This window comes from Oncorhynchus tshawytscha, linkage group LG09, assembly GCF_018296145.1.
Source record: "Oncorhynchus tshawytscha isolate Ot180627B linkage group LG09, Otsh_v2.0, whole genome shotgun sequence".
NCBI classification, from domain to species: Eukaryota; Metazoa; Chordata; class Actinopteri; order Salmoniformes; family Salmonidae; genus Oncorhynchus; species Oncorhynchus tshawytscha.
Window position 1 is genome coordinate 18,980,861 of NC_056437.1, and position 23,983 is coordinate 19,004,843.

General features: G+C 42.4%; 1 protein-coding gene across 1 annotated transcript; it reads right to left on the reverse strand.

The window, feature by feature from the left end:
* Positions 1-321: 321 nt before the first annotated feature.
* LOC112259315 (fibroblast growth factor 10) lies at positions 322-23,983 on the reverse strand. The gene is made up of 3 exons (XM_024434030.2): positions 22,971-23,983; positions 2,434-2,537; positions 322-1,249 (listed from the first exon to the last, which is right to left on the reverse strand). Exons 1-3 carry the CDS (start codon positions 23,293-23,295, stop codon positions 1,058-1,060), a joined length of 621 nt encoding a protein of 206 aa, XP_024289798.1. The 5' UTR covers positions 23,296-23,983; the 3' UTR covers positions 322-1,057.

Here is a 23,983-nt window from a genome sequence, read left to right on the forward strand (position 1 = left end):
TTTACTAATCTAGTTATGTTGGTAACCAGTTTATAGTAGCAATAAGGCACATCAGATGTTTGTGATATATTTCAATATACCACGGCTAAGGGCTGTATCCAGGCACTCCGCGTTGCATAGTGGATAAGAACAGCCATTAGCTGTGGTATATTGGTCATATATTGTATATTGTGGTATATTGGCCTTATTGCTTAAGTATAGACCTACAGTGCATAACATGTGCTGTGTAAAGCTGTGATATTGTGATATAAATAGGTGCAAACATAGAAAGAGACAATTCAACATGGTAAAGAGAAATATATTTATTTGATTCATGTTTAAACGATAGATTAGTATTTAAAAAGAAGAGCATATATGATTTTAAAAAGAATTTGTTCATCCATTTTTTTTGGTCTTTTTGGTTTCTTTAAATATTACATAAAATAAATAATTTATTTTAAAGCAGTAAGGTAAAGGAATAGAGATATCCAATACAATGAACTTGCATGTTAATAATGTTTGTAAGGGTTGTTTATGCTATGGTGCTTGCATGACTAAATTCTCTGCATTTGACTCACTCCATGGCCCAGCTTCTCTTTCATCACATCTTAGTCACCCAAGTGCTTCCAGTAATGTGTCTGTCTGTTTGTACATCTAGCCCTTCACTGGGTCACAAAGCTTGAGTGTCAATTTCAGTTTCTTGTATCGGTTACTACGGAATAAATAACTGCATCGATAGATCATCACAACGACAAATACACACGATACACTCTGCCCTTTGACCCTGTCTTCAGTGACGCTGTTGGAATCAGTGTCCCTTTTTTGTCCTCTTATTCAGTATTGAGATTTGTCTCCAACAGTTCATTAATTGAAAATTATTTGGCACAGAAAACAATTAATATTTTCTCTTGTGCCGACTCATAACTTTAAAAAAAATATGTGGCATCATCAGTCAGACTTCATGATAATGAGTTCAAACGTTGACTCCATATGACTCCATTATGTCTTTGAAGGTTTCCGGTCTTTCTCCTCAGTGCAGTGAAACATTCACAGGGGAAGGAACTGTCCAATGAGGTGGCTACACCACTATGGGCAGGAAGTGGGTGGCAGTGTTTTTCCTTCGTGTTTTCTTGCCCCTCATGGGCTTGCCGTTGGCGCTCAGCCCCACGAACATGGCCTTCTTCTTGTTCCGCCACTCTGCTGAGGCATAGGTGTTGTACCTGTTCTCCTCAATCCGCTCGGTCAACCGACAGTCAACACCAAAGTCCCTCTGGAGAACAAACAATAAAAACAAATTGTAAGTGAGTGATTCAACAACTTTGGCAGCACAGGCAATGGAACTGGGGTCACATTTGCATAATTTATTAATGAAGCAGAAGTTCCCATCCAGACATCCACGTTGTTTGGCTCCAATAAGGCAAGCTAAACAACAGTGTAAATGCAGACTTGCAGAGTCATGACAGCAGTGGGTTCCATCAGGCTTCTAACAGACTGCTCTTGTCATTCAGTGTTCTGACTAACTAGACATGAAAATGAATACAGTTGTGATCCGGTAAAGAATGTTCCTTTCCCAAAATGCTCTTTGGCCACAGCTAATTAGTTCCAGAAGTAAAGTGAATGTTCCCAAAGCATATAAGAATATTTTTTTTGCCTAGTGTTTAACTCACGTCGGCTACCTCTTTCTCATGGAAACGTGTGTGAAAATGATCTCCCACCAAATGGCATATATGAAGTTAGAACAAGCTTATCAGAATGTAATGCTTGCTTAATGAGGGACAGACAAGCCACCAAAGCTTTACTGAATGAAGGACAGTACTTTAGTGTGACATAGTAGAATACGCCATTGGGAATTATTTTCCTAGCTAGAATTATTTTTGTGTCTCATTTAATCTGATTTCACTATTGAGAGAGCCGTAGTAACAGCCTTTCACTGTTATGTTTCAGATAATGTTGTATGAGAGCACATGAAACAGTGCCGGTAGCCCTTGAGAGCTTTTAGTAGAATGGAGAGGCTGTTGCATTGTGTTTCTCTGGTCTGAATAAAGCGGAGCACAAACATGGTGTGGTATATGGGAGGATCTGTGTGTTTGGGAGAGAGGGGTGATAGGGGCGCCTCGCCTTACTTTCTTCTAGACGACATCTCTTTTGGCCCGGCCGACTTGTGCTTGGGGATTATTTATGGGTGGTGGAGGGGAACTGTCCTATAAAACAACCCTAGGCTTCTCTAAGGGCCTGAAGACAGGGGAGAGAAGAGCTCTCACACAACATCAAAGGAGACTTGATTTCAGCAGTAGAGTGGCAGTGTGAAAACACTAGCTGGCATCTAACTAGTGAGTGTTCTGAACACTGAATCAGTCTAATGGGAAGTTTGTATAGTCAACCAAATAATTAGCTCCAGTTTTTGTTAGGGATATTGTTATTCTGTGTGTGAATTTCATGACAGGCTAAACTTACCGCGCCGTACAGCTCTCCTTTCTTGCTGATTGCCAGGTAAAAGTTACTGCTGAGCCCCTTGATGGCCACGATCCCAACATCCACTGACTTGATCTCCAGCACACCTGACAGACACACAGAGACATTCTAAGTTAGTTATACCAGGCCAATAAACTGACGTGATAGAAGTCATTGAGTCATTGAAATGCTTGAAAAAGCCAGCAGTGTCTCTGTTTTGACTGCATAGAGTTGTTAGGCTCCCATGTTTATTTTCTGTTGTAGCATGCAGGCAGGACAGTTAATGTATACTGTAGATGTAGGATCTTTATTTGATCACTATTTCGTTTCAGAAAATGTTCCTGCAAAGCATGAAATGCAAACTTGTAGTGTATTTAAGTTTTTAAAAGGCTTCTAAAGTTTGTGATTTCCACTTAGAAATTTCAGACTTGATTTGCCCAACCTCAACCCCAACAAAAATATCCATGAATTATAATTAACATAATAATTCACATTTCCTGTTGCTGCAGGACTATTTTCCTCCTGTAGCAAACTGGCTTGAATTAAGATTGGGCTCCCGAGTGGCACAGCGGTCTAAGGCACTGCATCTCAGTGCAAGAGGCGTCACTATAATCCCTGGTTTGAATCTAGCTGTATCACATCTGGCCTTGATTGGGAGTCCCATAGGGTGGTGAAACAATGGCCCAGCGTCGTCCGGGGTAGGCCGTCATTGTAAATAAGAATTTGTTCTTAACTGACTTGCCTAGTTAAATAAAGGTTAAAAACAGGTCCTACATCTGTAATCGGATACAGTACGTTGTTGTCCATGATGTTGTAAGTTACTGAAGGTAGTTCTTTCCAGTATGTTTACAGAACCTATTGAGTCATCTACACTACAGAATCCCATCTAAGCCACACCGGGGGTCGACTAACACTGTTATCGCTGCCTGTTATCCCTACCCATGTTTTAAATAATCACTGTCATCTTTGCTTGATCCCTCTCAGAAAACCACAGACTCCTAATTGGCTGCCTGGCTGTGTGTCCCTGTGCCAGTCATGGAAAACAGACAGGCTGAGCCTGAGCCGACATTTCATACCTATGCTAACGGGCCATAAATCCTGAGTGGAAGGTGTTGGCCAGGGCTAAGCCTTGGAAAAAAATTCTCCACTTTTGTTTGTTTTCGGAGTGGAGCGGCACGTTGGGGAAAGTTGAAATGTAAGTATCAGTTTGCAGTCTAAATGTTTCTTGAACCAATTACTGATTAAAGCTGTGGTAACCAGTCTCCTTTTCCCCACGCCTTCATCCTGAAGTCAGTTGCATAAATCCATAAAGCTATCATGGGTTAGAGGGGATTAGCTCAGAACCAATTTTGGTGGAAGTGGGTCTTTGTATCAAGCAAGGAGGCAGGGCGTTGGTGGCTGGTCTGGCCCAGTGTGGAGCCTCCTAGCCTGGGTCAGGTGAGAGGAGATATTGTCTCATAAGGTGGCCTTTGACAGGCTCGTCAAGGTAGTTAATGGGACCAGTTGGTACTGATTGACCTTCACTCTTCCTCCCCTGTGACATCTTTCATTTGAGCCATCCCTCTTCTCACTCCTTGGACACACATTTCTAACATCCTGCCATTCTGGGGTGATTTAATGGGTGGCCTGAGACATGGTGGGACCCACTTTTAGGGGGTGAGGGCTCTGGGAGTGTGGTGCCTGGAAAACAACCTCTCACTCAATGTCAACAAAACAAAGGAGATGATCATGGACTTCATGAAACATCAGAGTGCACCTCCCTATCTACATTGATGGGACCGTAGTGAAGAAGATGGAAAGCTTCAAGTTCCTTGGCGTACACATCACTGATAAACTGAAATGGACCACCCACACTGACAGTGTGATGAAGAAGGCGCAAAACAGAGCCTCTTCAACCTCAGGAGGCTAAAGAAATTTGGCTTGTCACCTAAAACCCTCACAAACTTTTACAGATGCACAATTGAAAGCATCCTGTCGGCCTGTATCACCGTCTGGTACGGCAACTGCACCACCTGCAACCACAAGGCTCTCCAGAAGGTGGTGCGGTCTTCCCAACACATTAACGGGGGCAAACCACCCGACCTCCAGCACACCTAATTTACAGCACAGGAAGGAAATCAACCACCCGAGCCACTGCCTGTTCACCCCTCTATCATCCAGAAGGTGAGGTCAGTACAGGTGTATCAATGCTGGTACAGAGAGACTGAAAAGCAGCTTCTATCTCAAGGCCATCAAACTGTTAAACAGCCATCACTAACACATTAGAGGCTGCTGCCTGTAGGCATCTCATATGTATATACTGTATTCTATATTATTCTACGGTATCTTAGTCACTTAATATTTACATATCTGGCATTACTCATCTCATATGTATATACTGTTTTGTATAATATCCTACTGTATCTCATTCACTTAATAATGTATATATATATTCCATTACTCATCTCATATGTATATACTGTATTCTATGGTATTCTACTGTATCTTAGTCCGTTCTGCTATGACATCGCTCGTTCAGTCGTGGCCAAAAGTGGCCAAAAGTACAGTAGTGGCCAAAGGTTTTGAGAGTGACACAAATAATAATTTTCACAAGGTTTGCTGCTTCAGTGACTAGATATTTTTGTTACTATGGAATACTGAAGTATAATTACAAGCATTTCATAAGTGTCAAAGGCTTTTATTGACAAATACATGAAGTTGATCCAAAGAGTCAATATTTGCAGTGTTGACCCTTCTTTTTCAAGACCTCTGCAATCCGACCCTGGCATGCTGTCAATTAACTTCTGGGCCACATCCTGGCTGATGGCAGCCCATTCTTGCATAATCAATGCTTGGAGTTTGTCAGAATTTGTGGGTTTTTGTTTGTCCACCCGCCTCTTGAGGATTGACCACAAGTTCTCAATGGGATTAAGGCCTGGGGAGTTTCCTGGCCATGGACCCAAAATATAGATATTTTGTTCCCCGAGCCACTTAGTTATCACTTTTGCCTTATGGCAAGGTGCTCCATCATGCTGGAAAGGGCATTGTTCATCACCAAACTGTTCCTGGATGGTTGGAAGAAGTTGCTCTCTGAGGATGTGTTGGTACCATTCTTTATTCATGGCTGTGTTCTTAGGAAAGATTGTGAGTGAGTCCACTCCCTTGGCTGAGAAGCAACCCCACACATGAATGGTCTCAGGATGCTTTACTGTTGGCATGACACAGGGCTGATTGTAGCGCTCACCTTGTCTTATCCGGACAAGCTTTTTTTCCGGATGCCCCAAACAATCAGAAAGGGGATTCATCAGAGAAAATGACTTTACCCCAGTCCTCAGCAGTCCAATCCCTGTACCTTTTGCAGAATATCAGTCTGTCCCTGATGTTTTTCCTGGAGAGAAGTGGCTTCTTTGCTGCCCTTCTTGACACCAGGCCATCCTCCAAAAGTCTTTGCCTCACTGTGCATGCAGATGCACTCACACCTGCCTGCTGTCATTCCTGAGCAAGCTCTGCACTGGTGGTGCCCTGATCCCACAGCTGAATCAACTTTAGGGGAAGATCCTGGCACTTGCTGGACTTTCATGGGCGACCTGAAGCCTTCTTCACAACAATTGAACCACTCTCCTTGAAGTTCTTGATGATCCTATAAATGGTTGATTTAGGTGCAATCTTACTGGCAGCAATATCCTTGCCTGTGATGCCCTTTTTGAGTAAATTAATGATGACGGCAGGTAACCATGTTTCCAATGTTTCCGTGCAGGTAACCATGGTTGACAGAGGAAGAACAATGATTCCAAGCACCACCCTCCTTTTGAAGCTTCCAGTCTGTTATTTGAACTCAATCAGCATGACAGAGTAATCTCCAGCCTTGTCCTCGTCAACACTCACACCTGTGTTAACGAGAGAATCATTGACAGGATGTCAGCTGGTCCTTTTGTGGCAGAGCTGAAATGCAGTGGACATGTTTTTGGGGGATTCAGTTAATTTGCATGGCAAAGGAGGACTTTGTAATTAATTGCAATTCATCTGATCACTCTTCATAACATTCTGGAGTATATGCAAATTGTCATCATACAAACTGAGGCAGCAGACTTTGTGAAAATTAATATTTGTGTCATTCTCAAAACTTTTGGCCACAACTGTATATAGTCTTAATTCATTCCTACTTAGATTTGTGTGTATTGGGTATTTGTTGTGTAATTTGTTAGATATTACTTGTTAGATATTACTGCACTGTCAGAGCTAGCAACACAAGCATTTCCCTACACCCATAATAACATATGCTAATCACGTGTATGTGACCAATACAATTTGATTTGATTTGCTTTGAGGAGGGCTGTTGCAGGGTTCTTTGATCAGTGGTATCTTCCTCTTTGGACTATGTGTTCTGTCCCTGTACTGTACTGGGTTATATGTTATGGTTAACAGTTTTTAGGAAGAGTATCTCACTTGGGGACTCTAGTCTACCCCTGCCAGGGACTTCCATGTAAACTAACTTCACCTTTGAACCAATACAGTCTCCAGCTGTTGATTCTACTCAAAGGTCATGACTTCTAGTCAGACTCCCATCCCCTAGTTTTCCTTCTTACAGTCAAAGACAAAAACTTCCAAAGGAGGAGTGTGAAAACATACAGATGTAGGATCTTAATTTGGTCACACTGTTGCAGGAGAACTTTCCTGCAATGCAGGAAATGTTAAACTTGTGGTGTATTTGAGGTTTTAAAAGTCTCCTGAAGTTTGTTTATTTTTTAACATTTTTATTTAACCAGGCAAGTCAGTTAAGAACAAATTCTTATTTTCAATGACGGCCTAGGAACAGTGGGTTAACTGCCTGTTCAGGGGCAGAACGACAGATTTGTACCTTGTCAGCTCGGGGGTTTGAACTAGGCTACCCTGCCTCCCTCCTGAAGTTTGTGATTTCCACTTTGAAATTTCAGACTTGATTTTCCCTTATGTTGCTGCAGGATTATTTTCCTGCTGTAGGGAACTGGCTCAAAAAAAGATCCTGCATATGTGTAGACATATTTCAAAAGGCGGAGAGGTTTCATCTGCACCTGTGAACCGGCAAAACAAGCAGTGTGGCCACCATTCAACAGACAGATTAGACAGGCTTCTCTATACATGTCGGGCGTGAGAGAGCCCCTTCCATATGGGCTCTGGTTGCACACAGCTATTGAGTGGTGTTAAGGCTATCGGCCTGCTATCTGCTCCTCTGCCTTCCTCAGCTTCATGAACAGGGGATGGGAAGGAGGGATGATTGGATGACAGTCTATGTCTGTTCCTCTTCCTTCTGCCCTCTGTTCCTGCCTCCTCAATCTGTTATCTTTTTATGTTTGGGGGGTTGTTTTTTTCTCCCTGTTGTTGGCACGTTGACCAAAACTGACATTTTTGTTTTGTGAGGGTGGACCTTTAAGTTTTATGACCAAAATTGAAAGTGTAATAACCAGAGTTTTCTTAATGAACAAGAAAATAAGGTGCTGACATTCTGCAATCAACATTTTTCTGAAACTACTAAGAAAAACACCTGTGTATATAGCAGGACTGTGTTAGTTTTATATTGCAGATTCAGTAAAACCAGGCTCCAAGGTCCTGTAACAGTCGACTGCGTTCTTCATTGCTAATGAAGGGTTAGTTCCAGAGATGGACAAGACTTTAACAGAGTCCAAAATCAGTTTTCCGCCTCATTTCACTGTATAAAACTGTATTTATGCTACCTAGATTTGTGGTCCAATGTTTGCTTGCCTCACTAAAGGAATTTAGCACTGCACACAAGAAGGGGGAGTGTGTGTATGGTGTATCGGGATATTGTATGAGCTCAGGTAAAACATTTCTGAAATATCTTGGTTTGAATAAGGTAAGTTGTGACTTCTATCTCTTTCAACCTCAATTGATTGATGTGTTCACAGTATTTGAGTAATGTGTGTGTCTGGGGTTTCTCCTACAGTACCATTAGCAGAGGCCAGGTCTGCTAATTACAGGGTTACTGAAGAGCAGACAGCTGGTGGCTCAGTTCAGTTCTGTTCACTGACTGTCCATTGGGTGGTCGAGTCATCTGCCTGGTGTGACTCCCATTGGCAGCAGCCTTGCCTTATACCCTAGGCTCTGTAGGTGGCCTCTCTCCTCCCGTCCCTGCCCACGGACCCTCTATCTCCACAGAGGGACGTGGTTTCTTGGCAGGGTGACAGAACTCACATTATCACATCTTGTCATAATTACCTCAACATTTGTAGCTTCATCCAGATGACTTTACTGCTAAGCCTCCCTATTTCTACCCCTAGACTCTACTACAGCACATACAATGCATGCCCTATTCTGAGAGAAACCTTACATTTTCTCATCAACACCAGACACCAATTCTATACTAAAGTTCAAGCAGCTTAGATGCCACAAGACCACCAATGTTGTCACCCCAGACTGTGTGCATAGTTGTCCTGGGAACTCCAACTTGTTGCCCCCATGACAGGCATGTCTTTCCAATTAACCTTCCAGTTCCTGGGGTGTAGAGACAGCTCAGGCCCTATTAAAGAGGCACCGTTTTGGGATTGGGGGTGGGGGTTTGGGATTGGGGTTGGTTCTGAAACTTGTTGGCGAAGCATATTATCAGTGGGCTGGTTCACAACTCTACAGGAGTAGGTAGGAGGGGCTAGGGCTGGGCTGGGCCAGTGGTAGGAGGTATAGTGGCAAGGGCAGGGGAGGGGGCTATGTCTGGTGTAGTGGCAAGGGAGGTGACTGGGGCTGGTGTAGTGGCATGGATGGAGCTGTGTAGTGGGAGGGATGGGAGGCTAGTGGACTGGGGTAGTGGCAGGGCAGGGAGGTTGGGGGACTGGGGTAGTGGCAGGGCAGGGAGGCTGAGGCTGGTGTAGTGGCAGTGAAGGGTACTGGGGTAGTGGCAGGCCAGGGATGGGGTTGGCAGGGGGGCTGGGCAGGGGGACTGGGGTAGTGGCAGGGGAGGGGTCTGGGGTAGTTGCCGGGAAGGAGGGGCTGAGTAGGTGGGACTGGGGTAGTGGCAGGGCAGGGAGTGGGGCTGGGGGTCAGGTGTTGACCCTGAGCTGGCTCCTGACAGCAGTGCTTCACACCTTTGATCTGGCCTCCACAGGACTCTGGCTCCCAGGCTCCTGAGAGATCAGTGAAGAGGGGTCTGGGCTCTCTTTAGGACTGGCTTCATTACACTGCAGAGCAGCACAGCTGACCACCTCTACACCCCTCACCACCTTTACACCCCTCACCACCTCTATATCCCTCAACTCCTGTACACACCCACCTCCTCTACACCCCTCACCTCCTTTACACCCCTCAACACCTCTACACCCTTCACCTCCCCTACACACTCCCCCCTGCCTCCTAAACATGGTTAGTGGTGACTCCAGTTTTTTCCTTTTCCTTTTGAAAAACAAGATCCCATGTATAGATACAGTTATGTACACACACTTCATGGTAAAATAATTTTTTTAGAACAAAATAGTGTGTTTTTGTGCAGACTTCAAGGAGTTGGCCTGATGGTGCCCTCTGATGTCACTGGCATGCCCCCGTACTTGAGGAACAATAGAGGAAAGACCCCTCCCCCATTTGTGCCATGTAATGGCTTACCTTGACCACCTATTGAGATGTGCCTGTTGTTAACTAACTCAGGTGATAAATTAACTGAAAAGGAGACTGGAGCAGGACTTTAAGGTTAAGGAGGGCTGTGAAAGTGTTTCCGCAGTTTATCTTCTAGGCCCTTCCTAAGATTATATTGCTGCTCTGCTCCCATTGGATGGCCTACAACTGGGTGTGAGAAGGTAAGGTACTTGTCTGCGTTTTAATTGTAAAACCGTTAGATTTCAGTATAAAAACACTCCAGGTTTTGTTTTCACTTTTCAACAATCCCAAGTTTGATATGCATTCCTTGAGGTTAAAGTGACTAACATCTGAGAGATCTTCCCTCTGACAACTGGTGACAGCCTGATTGATGCTCTGTCAAATTCACCATGGCACAGGGGTTCATGTCCATGGAACAGCTTCAGCATTAGGGGCAGAGGGAGCACTAGATCCATTGGGAAACAAAAACGCTATTGTGGTGTTGAGGGAATTTTATACTTGATAAGTAATGAAGTATTTGGGGTTGATAAAGCCGGAAAATATCCCACTCTAACCAGACAAGCACAAGGTGTTCAAAGGCGTAGCCTAGTGGTTAGAGTGGTGGACTAGCAACCGGAAGGTTGCAAGTTCAAACCCCTGAGCTGAAAAGGTACAAATCTGTTGTTCTGCCCCTGAACAGGCAGTTAACCCACTGTTCCTAGCCTGTCATTGAAAATAAGAATTTGTTCTTAACTGACTTGCCTAGTTAAATAAAGGTAAAAGAAAACTGTCTGATGTTTTCACTGTCATTGTAATTTATGACTATTGACTACTCAATACATTTGTATTCATTAGTGACTTGTGACAGATATTTTACACAACGATGGGGATTATAAATTGGTAGTAACTCATTGGTGACTGGCTACATCTGTATGACGGTAACTGATCCAGGGCGGTAGATTGGCGGTAGCATGACAGTGTGTTATGGATCTGGTGTGAATGTATTGGTGCTAAATAGAATCAAAAACTTCACCTGTTCACTGTCTGCTTCTTCACCTAGCGACAGTTAAGTTAGCTTAGTAACATTAGAGATGCCTTTCAAATCAAGTCAACTTGTGTTATAGATCCATCTCCACACAGAAATGATACATCTAATACTTCTCTAATACAATCCGTCCTGCTGTCAATATTGTTTTCTTTGCCTGAAACGTGCATTCACTGCAGTCTTACACGGGGGACTAATATTGACACCACACTGTCAAGCTGTGTGTGATTTTAAACCTGGCACCAAAGCATGATTAAAAGACAATCCAGATATTTGGAAGAAAATATTAACCTGTACTGAGTATAAATGTGATGTTTCAAATACCAGAGCTCTGTTTTCCAGCCAACAGATAGCATTAGATTTCTCTGAGACAGAACATTCACATTAGCATGGTTTGAGATCAGTTTACCATGCCGGGTAATAGTACTTGTGTATTATGTCATGGTGGTTTTAAGCACATTGAAGACCAAATTAAATGCATGTTGATATTCACGCTGGTTTTAGAAAAAAATGCAGTCTTCTCAGATAATGTGATTTACCCAATGCTATTGGTTCTGCAGCATGGTATAGCTCCAAATATTTGCTGGTAAATGTCAAAACATGTCATTGGGCACATGTGTGTTTATGGGTTTGATCTGGCAAGGTAATTAAGAACCTTTCTTGAATTTTCTAAACGGTATGCATGCGTAAACATAATGTTGTGATTCCAATTGTTCTGGACATTTTATAGACTCTTTATGTTATGCTATGTAGTGAACCTGGGGTCATTGGGATTTAAGGTGCCATGTTTTTGAAGTCCAGATGCCTTTTTACTGCTGGGAAAAGTCCCATACACTGCAGCACTCAAGCAGTAGGCCTAACAAACTAATCCGCTCCAGACCTATCACCACAACTTTCAACATTTCCTCCTGAAAGTGCATCAACAGCTTTTCCTATGTCTTTTGTGTTACAGTTTTCTGTTTGTTGTTTTAAATCCCTCCAGATTGAGGGCAGGTATTGAGTATATGACACATTCACAAAAACACACGCATGCATGCGCACACACACACACACACACACACACACACACACACACACACACACACACACACACACACACACACACACACACACACACACACACACACACACACACACACACACACACACACACACACACACACACACACACACACTCTGTTCCCCCTTATAAATGTGAGAGCAGTCATCCATGTGGATGGGGATAGTGTTGGACCAGTGTTGGCCCAGTGTGGGAACGTGTTGCATTAGTAGCTAGTAAAGCAGTGGGTATCGGGATATAGGATCTGTGACGGATAAGATCCAGGGCTCCTGCTCCAGCCACGAGTTGCCCAGGGACAGCCCCCCTCTCACGCATGCAATGGGTAATTAGCTGGCATTCCTGCCTGTTCCTTTAAAATGGGACGCCCGTCCAGATACGTCTCTGGTCGGAGCACTGGTCTCCTTGCGCTACCTTTGATGATTCCATTAAGACTCTCTCTCCTCTCTCGCTCACCAACTTCCATCTGTCCCACCACACTCTGTGTGTGTGTGTGTGTGTGTGTGCGTGTGTACACATCTCTGAATGTGTTGTGATGTCTGTGGTTCTCGATGATTTGCAACTTTGACCTGACCTAGTGAATGTTTGTAACATTGCAGCACCCAGACACATGAAACATGCTCACTTTTCCCTCCCTGGACAGCTTACTATTCAACTACATTGGCCTATCCAAGTTAGACTTAGCAGTGCATCTTCCAAAAAAGAGAAATTGCCATGTAGTTTTACCAATCCTGGGCTCTGGGCAACAACATACTGTTGCAGAGCTGACAGTATGTTCAAAGGTTGCTCTTCTGTTGAAGCATTCTGATGAATTGTGAGCCTTTGACATTCTGGTTTGGTTTAAGGAACAAGTAAATTCCTGCACGTCTGTAAGCGTTTTGAATCTGCACTAATTTCAGCAAATAGGGTAGACATTGAAAATTCAAAACCAGTTCATCAAAATAAAGATTGCCAACTTCAAATTCCATGGTAAATAATCCATAATTTGCTAAGGGCTGAGAGGTTGCTGGAAGACACAGAATAAAGAGGTGGCTGGATGGTTTAGTGGCAGGACTATGCGATTCACGTAATCTGTGTCTTATTTCAAACATGTTCAGATGAGTCAATGATTGACACAAGAGTAAATTGATGGGTGAATATCAGGAAAGTGCTGAAACAATATACTTAAATAATGATTTTTAGAGAATAGGGGAAAACTGTGACCCCTAGAGCCATGCCTCAGTTTCCCCTTATCCCCAGCGAATTTGGTCAGAGTCACCACATAGACTGCTAGCTTTCCTTATTTGAATTTTGAGTAGAAACAGTACTTAAAGGCCCAATGCAGCCGATTTTATATCAATATCAAATCATTTCTGGGTAACATTTAAGTACCTTACTGTAATAGATTTCGATTCAAATGGGCAAAAATTGCATTTTAGCAAAAAACTACATTTTTTTTCACACTTTTACATTGTTAGTTTTATCAGCTGTTGTACTATATAATATAAAACACAGGAAAACAGAGATTTGACTGCACTGGGCCTTTAAACAGCCTTGCATGAAGTCAAACCATGTATTGGGGTTCATGTGTGGCGATATCAATAAGAGGTTCAGCTGAGTTTAGCTGTAACAAGTTGTCAAGGCCCCTGTGTGAACTAACATTTATCCACTGCAAAACAACGCGAACACAAGTATTAACTCCTACACTTTTTTGGGGGTATCTGTACTTTACTTTTTATATTTTTGACAACTTTTACTTTTACTTCACTACATTCATAAAGCAAATATTGTAAAAGTACTGTAAAAGTATTGTAAAAGTTACATTTTGAATGCTTAGCAGGACATGAATATTGTCAAATTCACACACTTATCAAGATAACACGTGGTCATCCCTACTTCTTCTGGTCTGGTGGACTCACTAAACATAAATTCATCTTTTGTAAATATTGTCTGAGAGTTGCAGTGTGCCCCTGGCTATCCGTACATTTTTAAAACAAGAAAATTGTGCCGTCTGCTTTGCTTAATATAAGGAATTTTAAATGATTTACACTTTTACTTTTGATACTTAATTATATTTTAGCAATTATTTTTACATTTACTTTTACTTGAGTAACTTTCTATTAAGGTATCTTTACTTTACTCAAGTATGACAATTTGGTATCATAATTTTCATAATTTTCTACCACTGCACCGCATCTCTCTCTCTCTCTCTCTCTCTGTTTTTCTCTGACTGCAGCTTGTTAGAGACAGACAGGACACAATGATAGTGAGGAGACAGTTGTGTTCCCCCTTAGACTAACCCTGGCACAAATGACCCTCTCTTTAAGTAATGGGGTTAAAGGTTAGGCATACATCTGGACCGCCATACCTCCATGTTGAACTCTAAATAGGGCAAATGAGGGGGCAGAAACTAGAAGAAGATGTTTTGAAGACAAAGCTAAGCTACCCTGATCAACCTTTTTTTCCTGAGAAGGGTTCAAGAGGGGTTAGTTGAAGATGAGCAAAATGATGAAGTTTGAACTTTGTAAAGTACTGGCTTGCTTTCAATCATTGAGTTTCAATGTCGCTATGAATCATAACTCTTACACTATAAACAAATCAGATTTCTGTAATAGGCCTTCACAAATCTAAGTGAATGCACAACCTCTTTAAACAGTTCCAACTTCCTATGTGATAAGGGAGATACTGGCTGAAAGGTTTAAAGTCAGAAATTGTCAACACAAGTCTGTCGACCTGGGTGTGTAGGGGGTGTAGGGTGTGGAGGAGGTGTAGGGGGTGGAGAGGGTGTATGGGGTGGAGGGGTGTAGGAGGCAATGGTGTAAAGTACTTAAGTAAACATACTTTAAAGTACTACTTCAGTAGTTTTTTTGGTATCTATACTTAACTATTTATGTTTTTCACAACTTTTACATTTACTTCACTACATTCCTAAAGAAAATAATGTACTTTTTAATCCGTACATTTTCACTGACACCCAAAAGTACTCATACTTATCAAAAGTACTTATCAAAAGAACATTCCTGGTCATCCTTGCTGCCTCTGATCTGGCAGACTCACTAAACACAACATTTTAATGCTTAGTTTGTAAATGATGTCTGAGTGTTGGAGTGTGCCCCTGCTATCCGTCAATAAAGAAACGAGAAGATTGTTCCGTCTGGTTTGCTTAATATAAGGAAATTAAAATTATTTATACTTTTACTTTTGATATTTAAGTACATTTTAGCAATTCCATTTCTTTTTGATACTTAAGTATATTTAAAAACAAATACTTTTAGACTTTTACTCAAGTAGTATTTTACTGGGTATCTGTGCTGTTAAGGCATCTGTATTTTTACTCAAGTATGACAAATGGGTACTTTTTCACCACTAACTTACACACACACACACACACACACACACACACAGACACACACACACACACACACACACACACACACACACACACACACACACACACACACACACACACACAGACAGACAGACAGACAGACAGACAGAGAGAAATCAGTACCATGGACAGCCACCTGATATTTATCTTACGTTGATTGGACTAAATTGTTTTTGTTTTTTATTTGTCACTGTAGACTAATCATAGGTGACTTTGAAATGTTGAAGTTGAAATGGTGCTAGAATAGTGGAAGCACCTCTTGTTTTCTTTGCGACTTAAGGTAACTCTCCGGTATTCTATATCAATAGTTGTTTAGTAGTCCGAAAATGTGGGAAACATTAACTTGATTGACCATGCTGTAGGTTTCTTTCTTTTTTAATCTACTCTTTATTTAAGTAGGAAAGTCAGTTAAGAACAAATTCTTATTTACAATGATGGCCTAGTCCAGCCAAACCTGGACAACGCTGGGCAACTGTGCCCAATGAGACTCCTAATAAAGGCCGGATGGGATACAGCCTGGATTCAAACCAGGGACTGTAGTGTCTCCTCTTGCACTGAAATGCAGTGCCTTAGACCGCTGCGCTACTTGGGAGGACAAATGTTTGTTACATGCAATATGCTTTGTGGACCTGACAGATGTTGCTCTCTGGTTTTGTGATGAAACAAAGGAGTGGTTGAATTTATTCTGCCTTCTTATTGTCTCGGCTTTAGGCCTATATATCACGGTGGCAAGGCATATGAACTAATAGGTTATAGAACAAACAACACAAATATCACAACAAATAGTTGTTTGCTGATGACACAACGGTGGTAGGACTGATAACCGACACGATGAGACAGCCTATAGGGAGAAGGTCAGAGACCTGGCAGTGTGGTGCCAGGACAACAACCTCTCCCTCAATGTGAGCAAGACAAAGGAGATGATTGTGAACTACAGGGAAAGGAGGGCCGAACAAGTTCCCGTTCAAATCGACGGGGCTGTAGAGGAGCAGGTTGAAAGTTTTAAGTTCCTTGGTGTCCACATCACCAACAAACTATCATGGTCCAAACATACCAAGAAAGTCTTGAAGAGGGCATGACAACACCATTTCCCCCTCAGGAGACATGGCATGGGTCCCCAGATCCTCAAAAAGTTCAACAGCTGCACCATCGAGAGCATCCTGACCGGTTGCATCACTACCTGCTATGTCAACTGCTCGGCATCCGACCGCAAGGTGCTACAGAGGGTAATGCGTACAGCCCAGTACATAACTGGGATCAAGCTTCCTGCCATCCAGAACCTACAGTACCAGTCAAATGTAATTTAAGGGTTTTCTTTATTTTTTTACTATTTTCAACATTGTAGAATAAAAGTGAAGACATCACAACTATGAAATAACACATATGGAAACACTCAGAATGTTTGTACAACAGTTTTCATAAGCAACACAAAAAAATTACTCCTGTGTAATAATTTATCCTGAATCCTGAACAGGAGGGTCAAACTCATTTTTCCCTGGGGGCGGCATTTGGTCTTCAACGAGGTCTATAGGGCATCACTGAAAATTGGTAATATTTCCTCGTCCTCAAAAGGACACAAAAATTGTCCTCTATCTATGGTTTTTGCAATGTTTGATGCTCCCTGAATGTCTAGCTTTCATTTAGGTGATAATTAGCGAGATGGACACAGTCAAGAAACTATATGAATATAGGTCCATTATCATTCTAAACAGTTTAGATTTGGTTTTAGTCATTTTAAAGTAGATTGAGTTTGTTTCCCACGGGCCATATGTTTGACACCCCTGGTCTAGAATAAAATAATCCCTAAACATGTCGCTTCTAATACTAAATACAAAAGGACAGGACGTAACAGTAAATTAGACATCATTCAGAACTGCTGGAATGCACATTCTCCAAACCCCTAGTCAAACAGTCGGTCATTATTTATGAATCAGAAAAGAGAAAGTCTACGAAGGTCAAATATAATAAAAATAAACGCTGGCACTAACCTTTTGTACATCCACACACTCCTCATAACTCACTTTTATTGCCTGTGTGGTTAAGATTTCCCAGGAGAACCATAAATGTGCACTGTAACCACAGACAGAAGGAGAACACTCAAGAGAAAGTGCCATCCGTGTGGTGCAGACAGACGGGTGCTGTTACAACATACATTTACTTACACATTTCACATCATGGTGTCTTTCTATCCTCGCATAAACACATTATCAAGAGACACACAACCACACTTCCACTTGCTAAAAGAATACAAACCAGTGAGGGAACACACAGCTTTGTGTTTCAACACCACCACGAAGCTCATGAAGAAGCACGTAAGAGCCAATAACTGTAATTATCGGCTGAGAAAAAGATAACATAAACACATAACTATTAGGAAAACTAATATTTCTACAACTTCCACTCGCCCCTTTTGATTGATCATCACCAACCAATCATATTAGTCCATTGCCAAAGGTACCACTAGTCTATAGCCTATTCCATTGCCCTTTTCCTAAGACATGGTTCTAATGCTGAGCCATGGAACATCAGAGCCCCGTCCTCCATCATCCAGGATCTGGTGGAACCATAAAAGTTCTAGATTTACCTAGTCCCCCCATCCTCCGTGCCTGAGGTATTCAACTCTGACCCTACGAGGTCCGAAGCCTGCTGTTCTACCTGGTAATTAATTGCACCCACCTGGTGTCCCAGGTCTCAATCAGTCTCTGATGTTGGATCTCGAAGCCTAAGATTTTCACTGCACCCTGCAATCACATCTGCAACCCGGTACATGTGATTATTAAACAATCTGAATCTGATAAGAGGGGAACCATGAAAAAATGCAGTGGAACTGGCTTCGAGGTCCAGAGTTTAATTTGAGGGCTGTACACTGAGACCTCATTTGCAACACTTAAGATGATACCTCTTGTCAGAACCATTTCCTTTCACAAATCTTCTCAGAAAGAGATGCATCCTGTGATAGATCCAGCCAGCCAGGCCAGCAGAAGATAACACCCACTATTAAAGGTTGGATAGTTATAGGGTCACTTTGGGTCAGTCAGAGGAGCTTTAGATTCAGTCAAGTCTCACTTCCTTGGCTATACAGTACAATATAATACAACTTTATTATTCCCAGAAGGGCAATTCTTTCAGGGATGACAGGGTGCATCAGACAGGACAAACACAGACAGTATAAAAATAGCAATAATGAAAATAAAATAAAAATATATACACTACTGGGCAAAAGTTTTAGAACAACAGTTCATTCAAGGGTTTTTCTTTATTTTTTTTCTCCTATTTTCTACATTGTAGGATAATAGTGAAGACATCAAAACTATGAAATAACACATATGGAGTCATGTAGTAACCGAAAAAGTGTTCATAAAAATCTAAATACATTTTATATTTGAGATTCTTCATATAGCCGCCCATTGCCTTGATTATAAATATTTTTTTATTTGTTTAACACTTTTTTGGTTACTACATGTCTCCATATGTGTTATTTCATAGTTTTGATGTCTTCACTATTATTCTATAATGTAGAAAATAGTACAAATAAAGAAAAACCCTTGAATGAGTAGTTGTTCTATAACTTTGGACCGGTAGTGTACCTATAATGATCTATTCATACCCATTTAACATTTAATAACATCATGTTTGGTTTTCTAATGGAGGACAGGAAGCTGAATGTACATATAATAACTTCATCATCATGGCAGAACATGTCTTTTTTTTAAACTACCCCCCTGTTTACTGTTTCTTAAAGGAGGTAAAGTTATATAAACAATCTTTGAAATTGGTTGAATCGAAACAAGCCCTTGAATTTTATAATATTTTCTGTATTATCAATATTTTTATAATAGTTTTGATGTCTTCACTATTATTCTACAATGTAGAAAATAGTACAAATAAAGAAAAACCCTTGAATGGGTAGGTGTTCTTAAACTTTTGACCAGTAGTGTATATTAAGGCATCAGTTAAAAGGGCATGGTGCAAGTTGAATATCAGATCTAGAGGTACAGTAGCTGTAACAAATGATGCAATATAAAATGAAAAAACACAATGTCCAGGGTCCTTATATAAGGAAAGGAGTGAACCATGACATGACAGATGAAGTGCTGCTACTACAAATAAACTGTGTTTGCTATGCACCAGCATCTCGTCCGGGAGCACAACACATCAATGTTCTCTTAATGCCCTAGAACTTGACACGAACAAATGAATTTGGCTTCGGAACAGCCCGTTTTGGCAGGGATCCTCTGTAATACTAATTAAGCAGCATCAGATTTGAGCAAGGGCTGGATGGGGTGAGAGGGGGATGGATGGCTACTTGCCTGTCCCCTCCGTGAAGTACACCCCACAAAGTTGACAACATGATTGGAAAGAGACTGACTGGGGAGCTCACAATCCAACCTGCAGTTGAACCCTAAACTGCTAAGTCCCCTCAATCAAAACTGTCAGGGTCTAATGATGCTCATTAGCAGGCCCCCTTCCTCCCTAGCATCCCCCAGTATATAACTTCCGACCATAGTCCACTGTGGGTGAGTTAAGTATATTAGAGGGTGTTTATTCAATTCCAGTTTGTTTCATTGATAAGCAACGGAGGGGAGAGGAAAGGGGTCCGGATGTCAAATCCGAGAGAATGACTAAGGAAAAAGACGCCCATCTGTTATAAACAGTTTCTTATTGCTTGGTGACATTTGAAAAACACAAAAAATAATGGACATATTGGAGGATTCCGTATGAAAATAAGCTTGTTTGTTTGGTTCACACATGCAGTGCTATACTATTCTAATACTGGAGAGTAATATCTGCTAACACAGTGTGACAAAGTGATACTGAGCAGATGGATTCTGAAAGGGAATCACACAATATGGGCTGGTTTGGGTTTCAAACAGAGCATAGATGGGTCTTTTGTGGAGGGCCTGGCTGAGAGAGAGAGAAAGGGGCTGGTAACAGACTGGCCAGGCTGCAGCACAGACCTGACCAACACAGCACACAAAGAGGCTCTAAGAAACCAGGTTTGTGCCCAAGTAGTGTGTCCTACCTAGGTATTTGTACCAAGAATATTTAACTAAGGACCAACTCTCACCCTGCACCTAAAGAAATGTGCCATGATTCTTGAAAGGTCTGGCTTAAACTGACCTACGGTTATACAAATAAACAAAAGCACTAATTATCATATCATTCTCCAGAAAGATATGTTATCAGACTTTTAATTTCATTTAATTAGAAGATCTTTCATTCATTTGGCTTTTGATTCTACCGTACGTAAACATTTAGCCTCCGTACATGGGCATATCAAAGCTGCAGAGGATAAAGACCCTAACAGGCTACAATTCTGTGGGCAGTGGAGGCCTGGCCAGGCAATGTCTACTGGTCCCACACTGTGTAATTAGAACCAATTTCACCATATTCTGCCACGCATCAGCCTACCATGACATCTAAGTTTACAGACAGACACACCTACTCAATATCTGCTTTTCCTCACAAAGTATGACACATTTTCACACATTTTTCTGGAGACACTCCAAGTGAACCTATTTCAGCACAGAACATCACATCTCAGTCCTGATGAGGAAAGTCTTCTGATATTTGGTTAATTTGAACAAGAAAACGAATTCCATGATGCTGCAAGCTACAAATAGACTAAGAGAAGGTGACAGGCTAGATGAACATGTACTCAGAACAATCTCCCTTCCACTGCTCAATAAAGACTTAGGATCCTTTTTCAGTTGTCCCACTGTCAGGGTTAATGACTGGACAAACTGCAGAGCAAGGAGAAAACAATCGCTCCCCCAGCATCTTTATCATCACCACCAACATATAGCAATTATTACCCTGCAGCTCTCTATCTTCCTGCTACCTTGAGACATTTCAACTAGACAACAAACCCCCTTTCTAGGACCAAACCAGGAGACCTGGTTTTTAAACTGTAGTTTCTACAGTTTCTGAATAAATAAACCTAAACGTGCTTATCACCACATCTTGTGCCACATCTTTGACTTTTCACCACAAACTGATGGGTTTCCAGTCAGTGGGACACAGGACATTGCTGCAACCTGGTGGGCATTTTACTTTTAGATTCATATAAGATGCTTGTGTGTATAAATCTCCTTAGAGGCTAAAAAAGTTGCGAGTAACCCCCCTCCCAGACATTCCTGGCCCAGTCTAGCTACACTTCAGATGGGACAGTATTAGGTCTGCATGGGATGTGAATTCCCCAAGAAGTGCTCTGTGCATCTGGTTTCAGCATTATTACCAGCCAGACTTGTGCCTAAGGTCATTCTGGGAGCTAATGACAACCGCATTATATTCACATGTGGTTGGCTATTGGCGGGAACAACTCACATGCAGCATGCATTGGACACTCAATATTCTCTTTAGTTTTTTTTACCGCTGTCTTTCAATAAACAAGAAAGACGCGCCTATAGAATATTGTAAAGTGGCTTTCAAACTATCTAAGTATTCAACGCCTGTTGTCGTGACCTGATATCAAAGCTTGAACTTTTGGTGTTTTTTTGACACGTCTGATTCTAATGGTTGAACTGTGAGCACTGTGAGCGCTGAAGGCGAGAGGAAGCTCTGCTAATTGACATTCCTTCAGCCATGTCTTGCACAGCCTCAGCGTTTGAGTGGACCTGTCAGTGAGGAGAAGCCTCACACCACATGGGCTCCATATGGCAAAGCCTTCTTTTATTAGGGCCACAGTGTGTTCAGAGTTCGCTGACAGAAAGTGCACGGCCAGTTTGGACAGAGAGACTGTGGCGGTCAGGTGCTGCGAGTGTTGTCCTGGGTGCCTGGTGTATTGCTCACTGCATAGTAAACTTTACGGCACCCAGGCAGGCAATTGTAGCATTTTAAGCAGCATGACAAGGAGCTGAGGTGTCATTCTCAGCAGGGGCGTGTGAATGGATACAAGCACTTAGAGAGATTCATGTCAGCCGTGCCCATAAAGGGTAAAGGATACAGCTACGGCAACTGGGAAGGGATGAGGTTGATGAAAACCTCAAACAATGATAACATATATGCCACTAGTATCACTAGTATTATGACCTATAATAAAGTGATATCATAAGTCACAAAAGAAAACATACAGGGATGTGATCCCTGAGCCCCAGGGATGATGTTGATTTTTTAGATATTTGCTCAGAGACAAAAGGGTTCTTCAGGCTATTTCTAATTGGTTCCAGTAGACGTGCTCTAAAGGAAAGTACACTGAGTAACTGAGGCAACAAACATGCTGCTTCCAGAACCTTATGCTGCCCAGGCAGAGAGAGAGACACGAAACACAGGCTACACATGATCTATGCTGCCCACCACTGCTGCCCACCACTGCTGCCCACCACTGCTGCCCACCACTGCTGCCCACCAGAATACCAGGTAAGGTTCCTATTATGTGTAAATGTGCAGTGGAGAAAAATCTGAGAGCAATGCCATAACAATGGGGGAAAACCACCACCCCACAAACTCTATGAGACCCACATGTGAGAGGGGAGAGAAAAGAAGCCAAACTCACAGAACATAAGCTGAGGGAGTGCATATTTTATGGGGTTACTTACTGTAGAGATCGTCTTTGTTTTTGGTGCCATTGACTTTGCCATTTTTATCAATCCTGAGAAAGAACTTCTGATAGGAGTAGAGTTTCCTCTTGCGCACGTCTCCTTGGAGATGATTATAGCTGCGCACATGCCTCCCCACAACAGTAGCTGAAGAGGTGTTGGCCACCCTGGGCAAGCGCAGCATGGAGTGAGTGGCGACCCCAGGTGCATTGTGATGACACGTGGAGGGCAACGGGTAGAGCAGGAGGACGAGCATTGTGGAGATGAGGGACAGACGAATGCAGGACCAGGCGGCGGCACCCTTAGTCACTGTCCATCTGGACATTGTACTGGAGCTGGGAGGACTGGAGAGAGGCTCACAGAAAGGACCATGCTGGAGAGGGGAGAGGGAGAAGGGCTGAGAGCGGGAGATGAAACCCCCGGCGGCTGACGACAACACTGCTGCTGCTTATTCCTCTCGTGTTCCAAAGGAATGTGTCAACGTCCATAACTCAAAACACCTCTGCTGGGGAACAAGCACCTCTCGCCCTCCACCGCTCACTCTCCTCATTAAATACAAATGAGAAACTACCTCTACCACCTCTGGAGAGGATGAGATAAGGGGAGGGTTAGAAGAGGGGACGGGGAGACAGCAAAAATGTTCAAAAAATGAATAAAATAAACAATTTCTAAACAGAAAAACTAAAGCTTTTTCTCATCAAAATGAAGAATCCAAGGAGGGGAGAAAAAGGGACCCATGTAATCCTTGGTTTTCTTCTGTTCTCTTTGGCTGTTTCTCTGAAGTCACTTCGCTGGAGTGTATCTCTCTCTCTCTCTGCTGTGCTGTGCTCCTCTATGTGAGGGAGTGAGAGCGGTAGCGCTGGCTTTCTGTGTCCTTGGTCCCTCTGAGTGAGTTAGAGTAGAGTGTGAGCTGGAGCTCTCCTTCTCTTCTCTCCGTTTCTCTGAGCCGAGTCCCTTTGAGTGGAGTGGTGGAGTGCTGCTTCTTTTCTCTTCTCTGAGCTGCTATCCCTGTC

What these genes read in the sequence shown, in the direction of transcription:
- LOC112259315 (XM_024434030.2), bottom strand. Translation starts at nt 23,295, where the DNA reads ATGTCCAGATGGACAGTGACTAAGGGTGCCGCCGCCTGGTCCTGCATT. An exon ending in AAACAAAGACGATCTCTACA is followed by an intron (nt 2,538 to 22,970) that starts GTAAGTAACCCC and finishes TGTGTCTGTCAG; the next exon opens with GTGTGCTGGAGATCAAGTCA. An exon ending in AAGGAGAGCTGTACGGCGCG is followed by an intron (nt 1,250 to 2,433) that starts GTAAGTTTAGCC and finishes TTTGTTCTCCAG; the next exon opens with AGGGACTTTGGTGTTGACTG.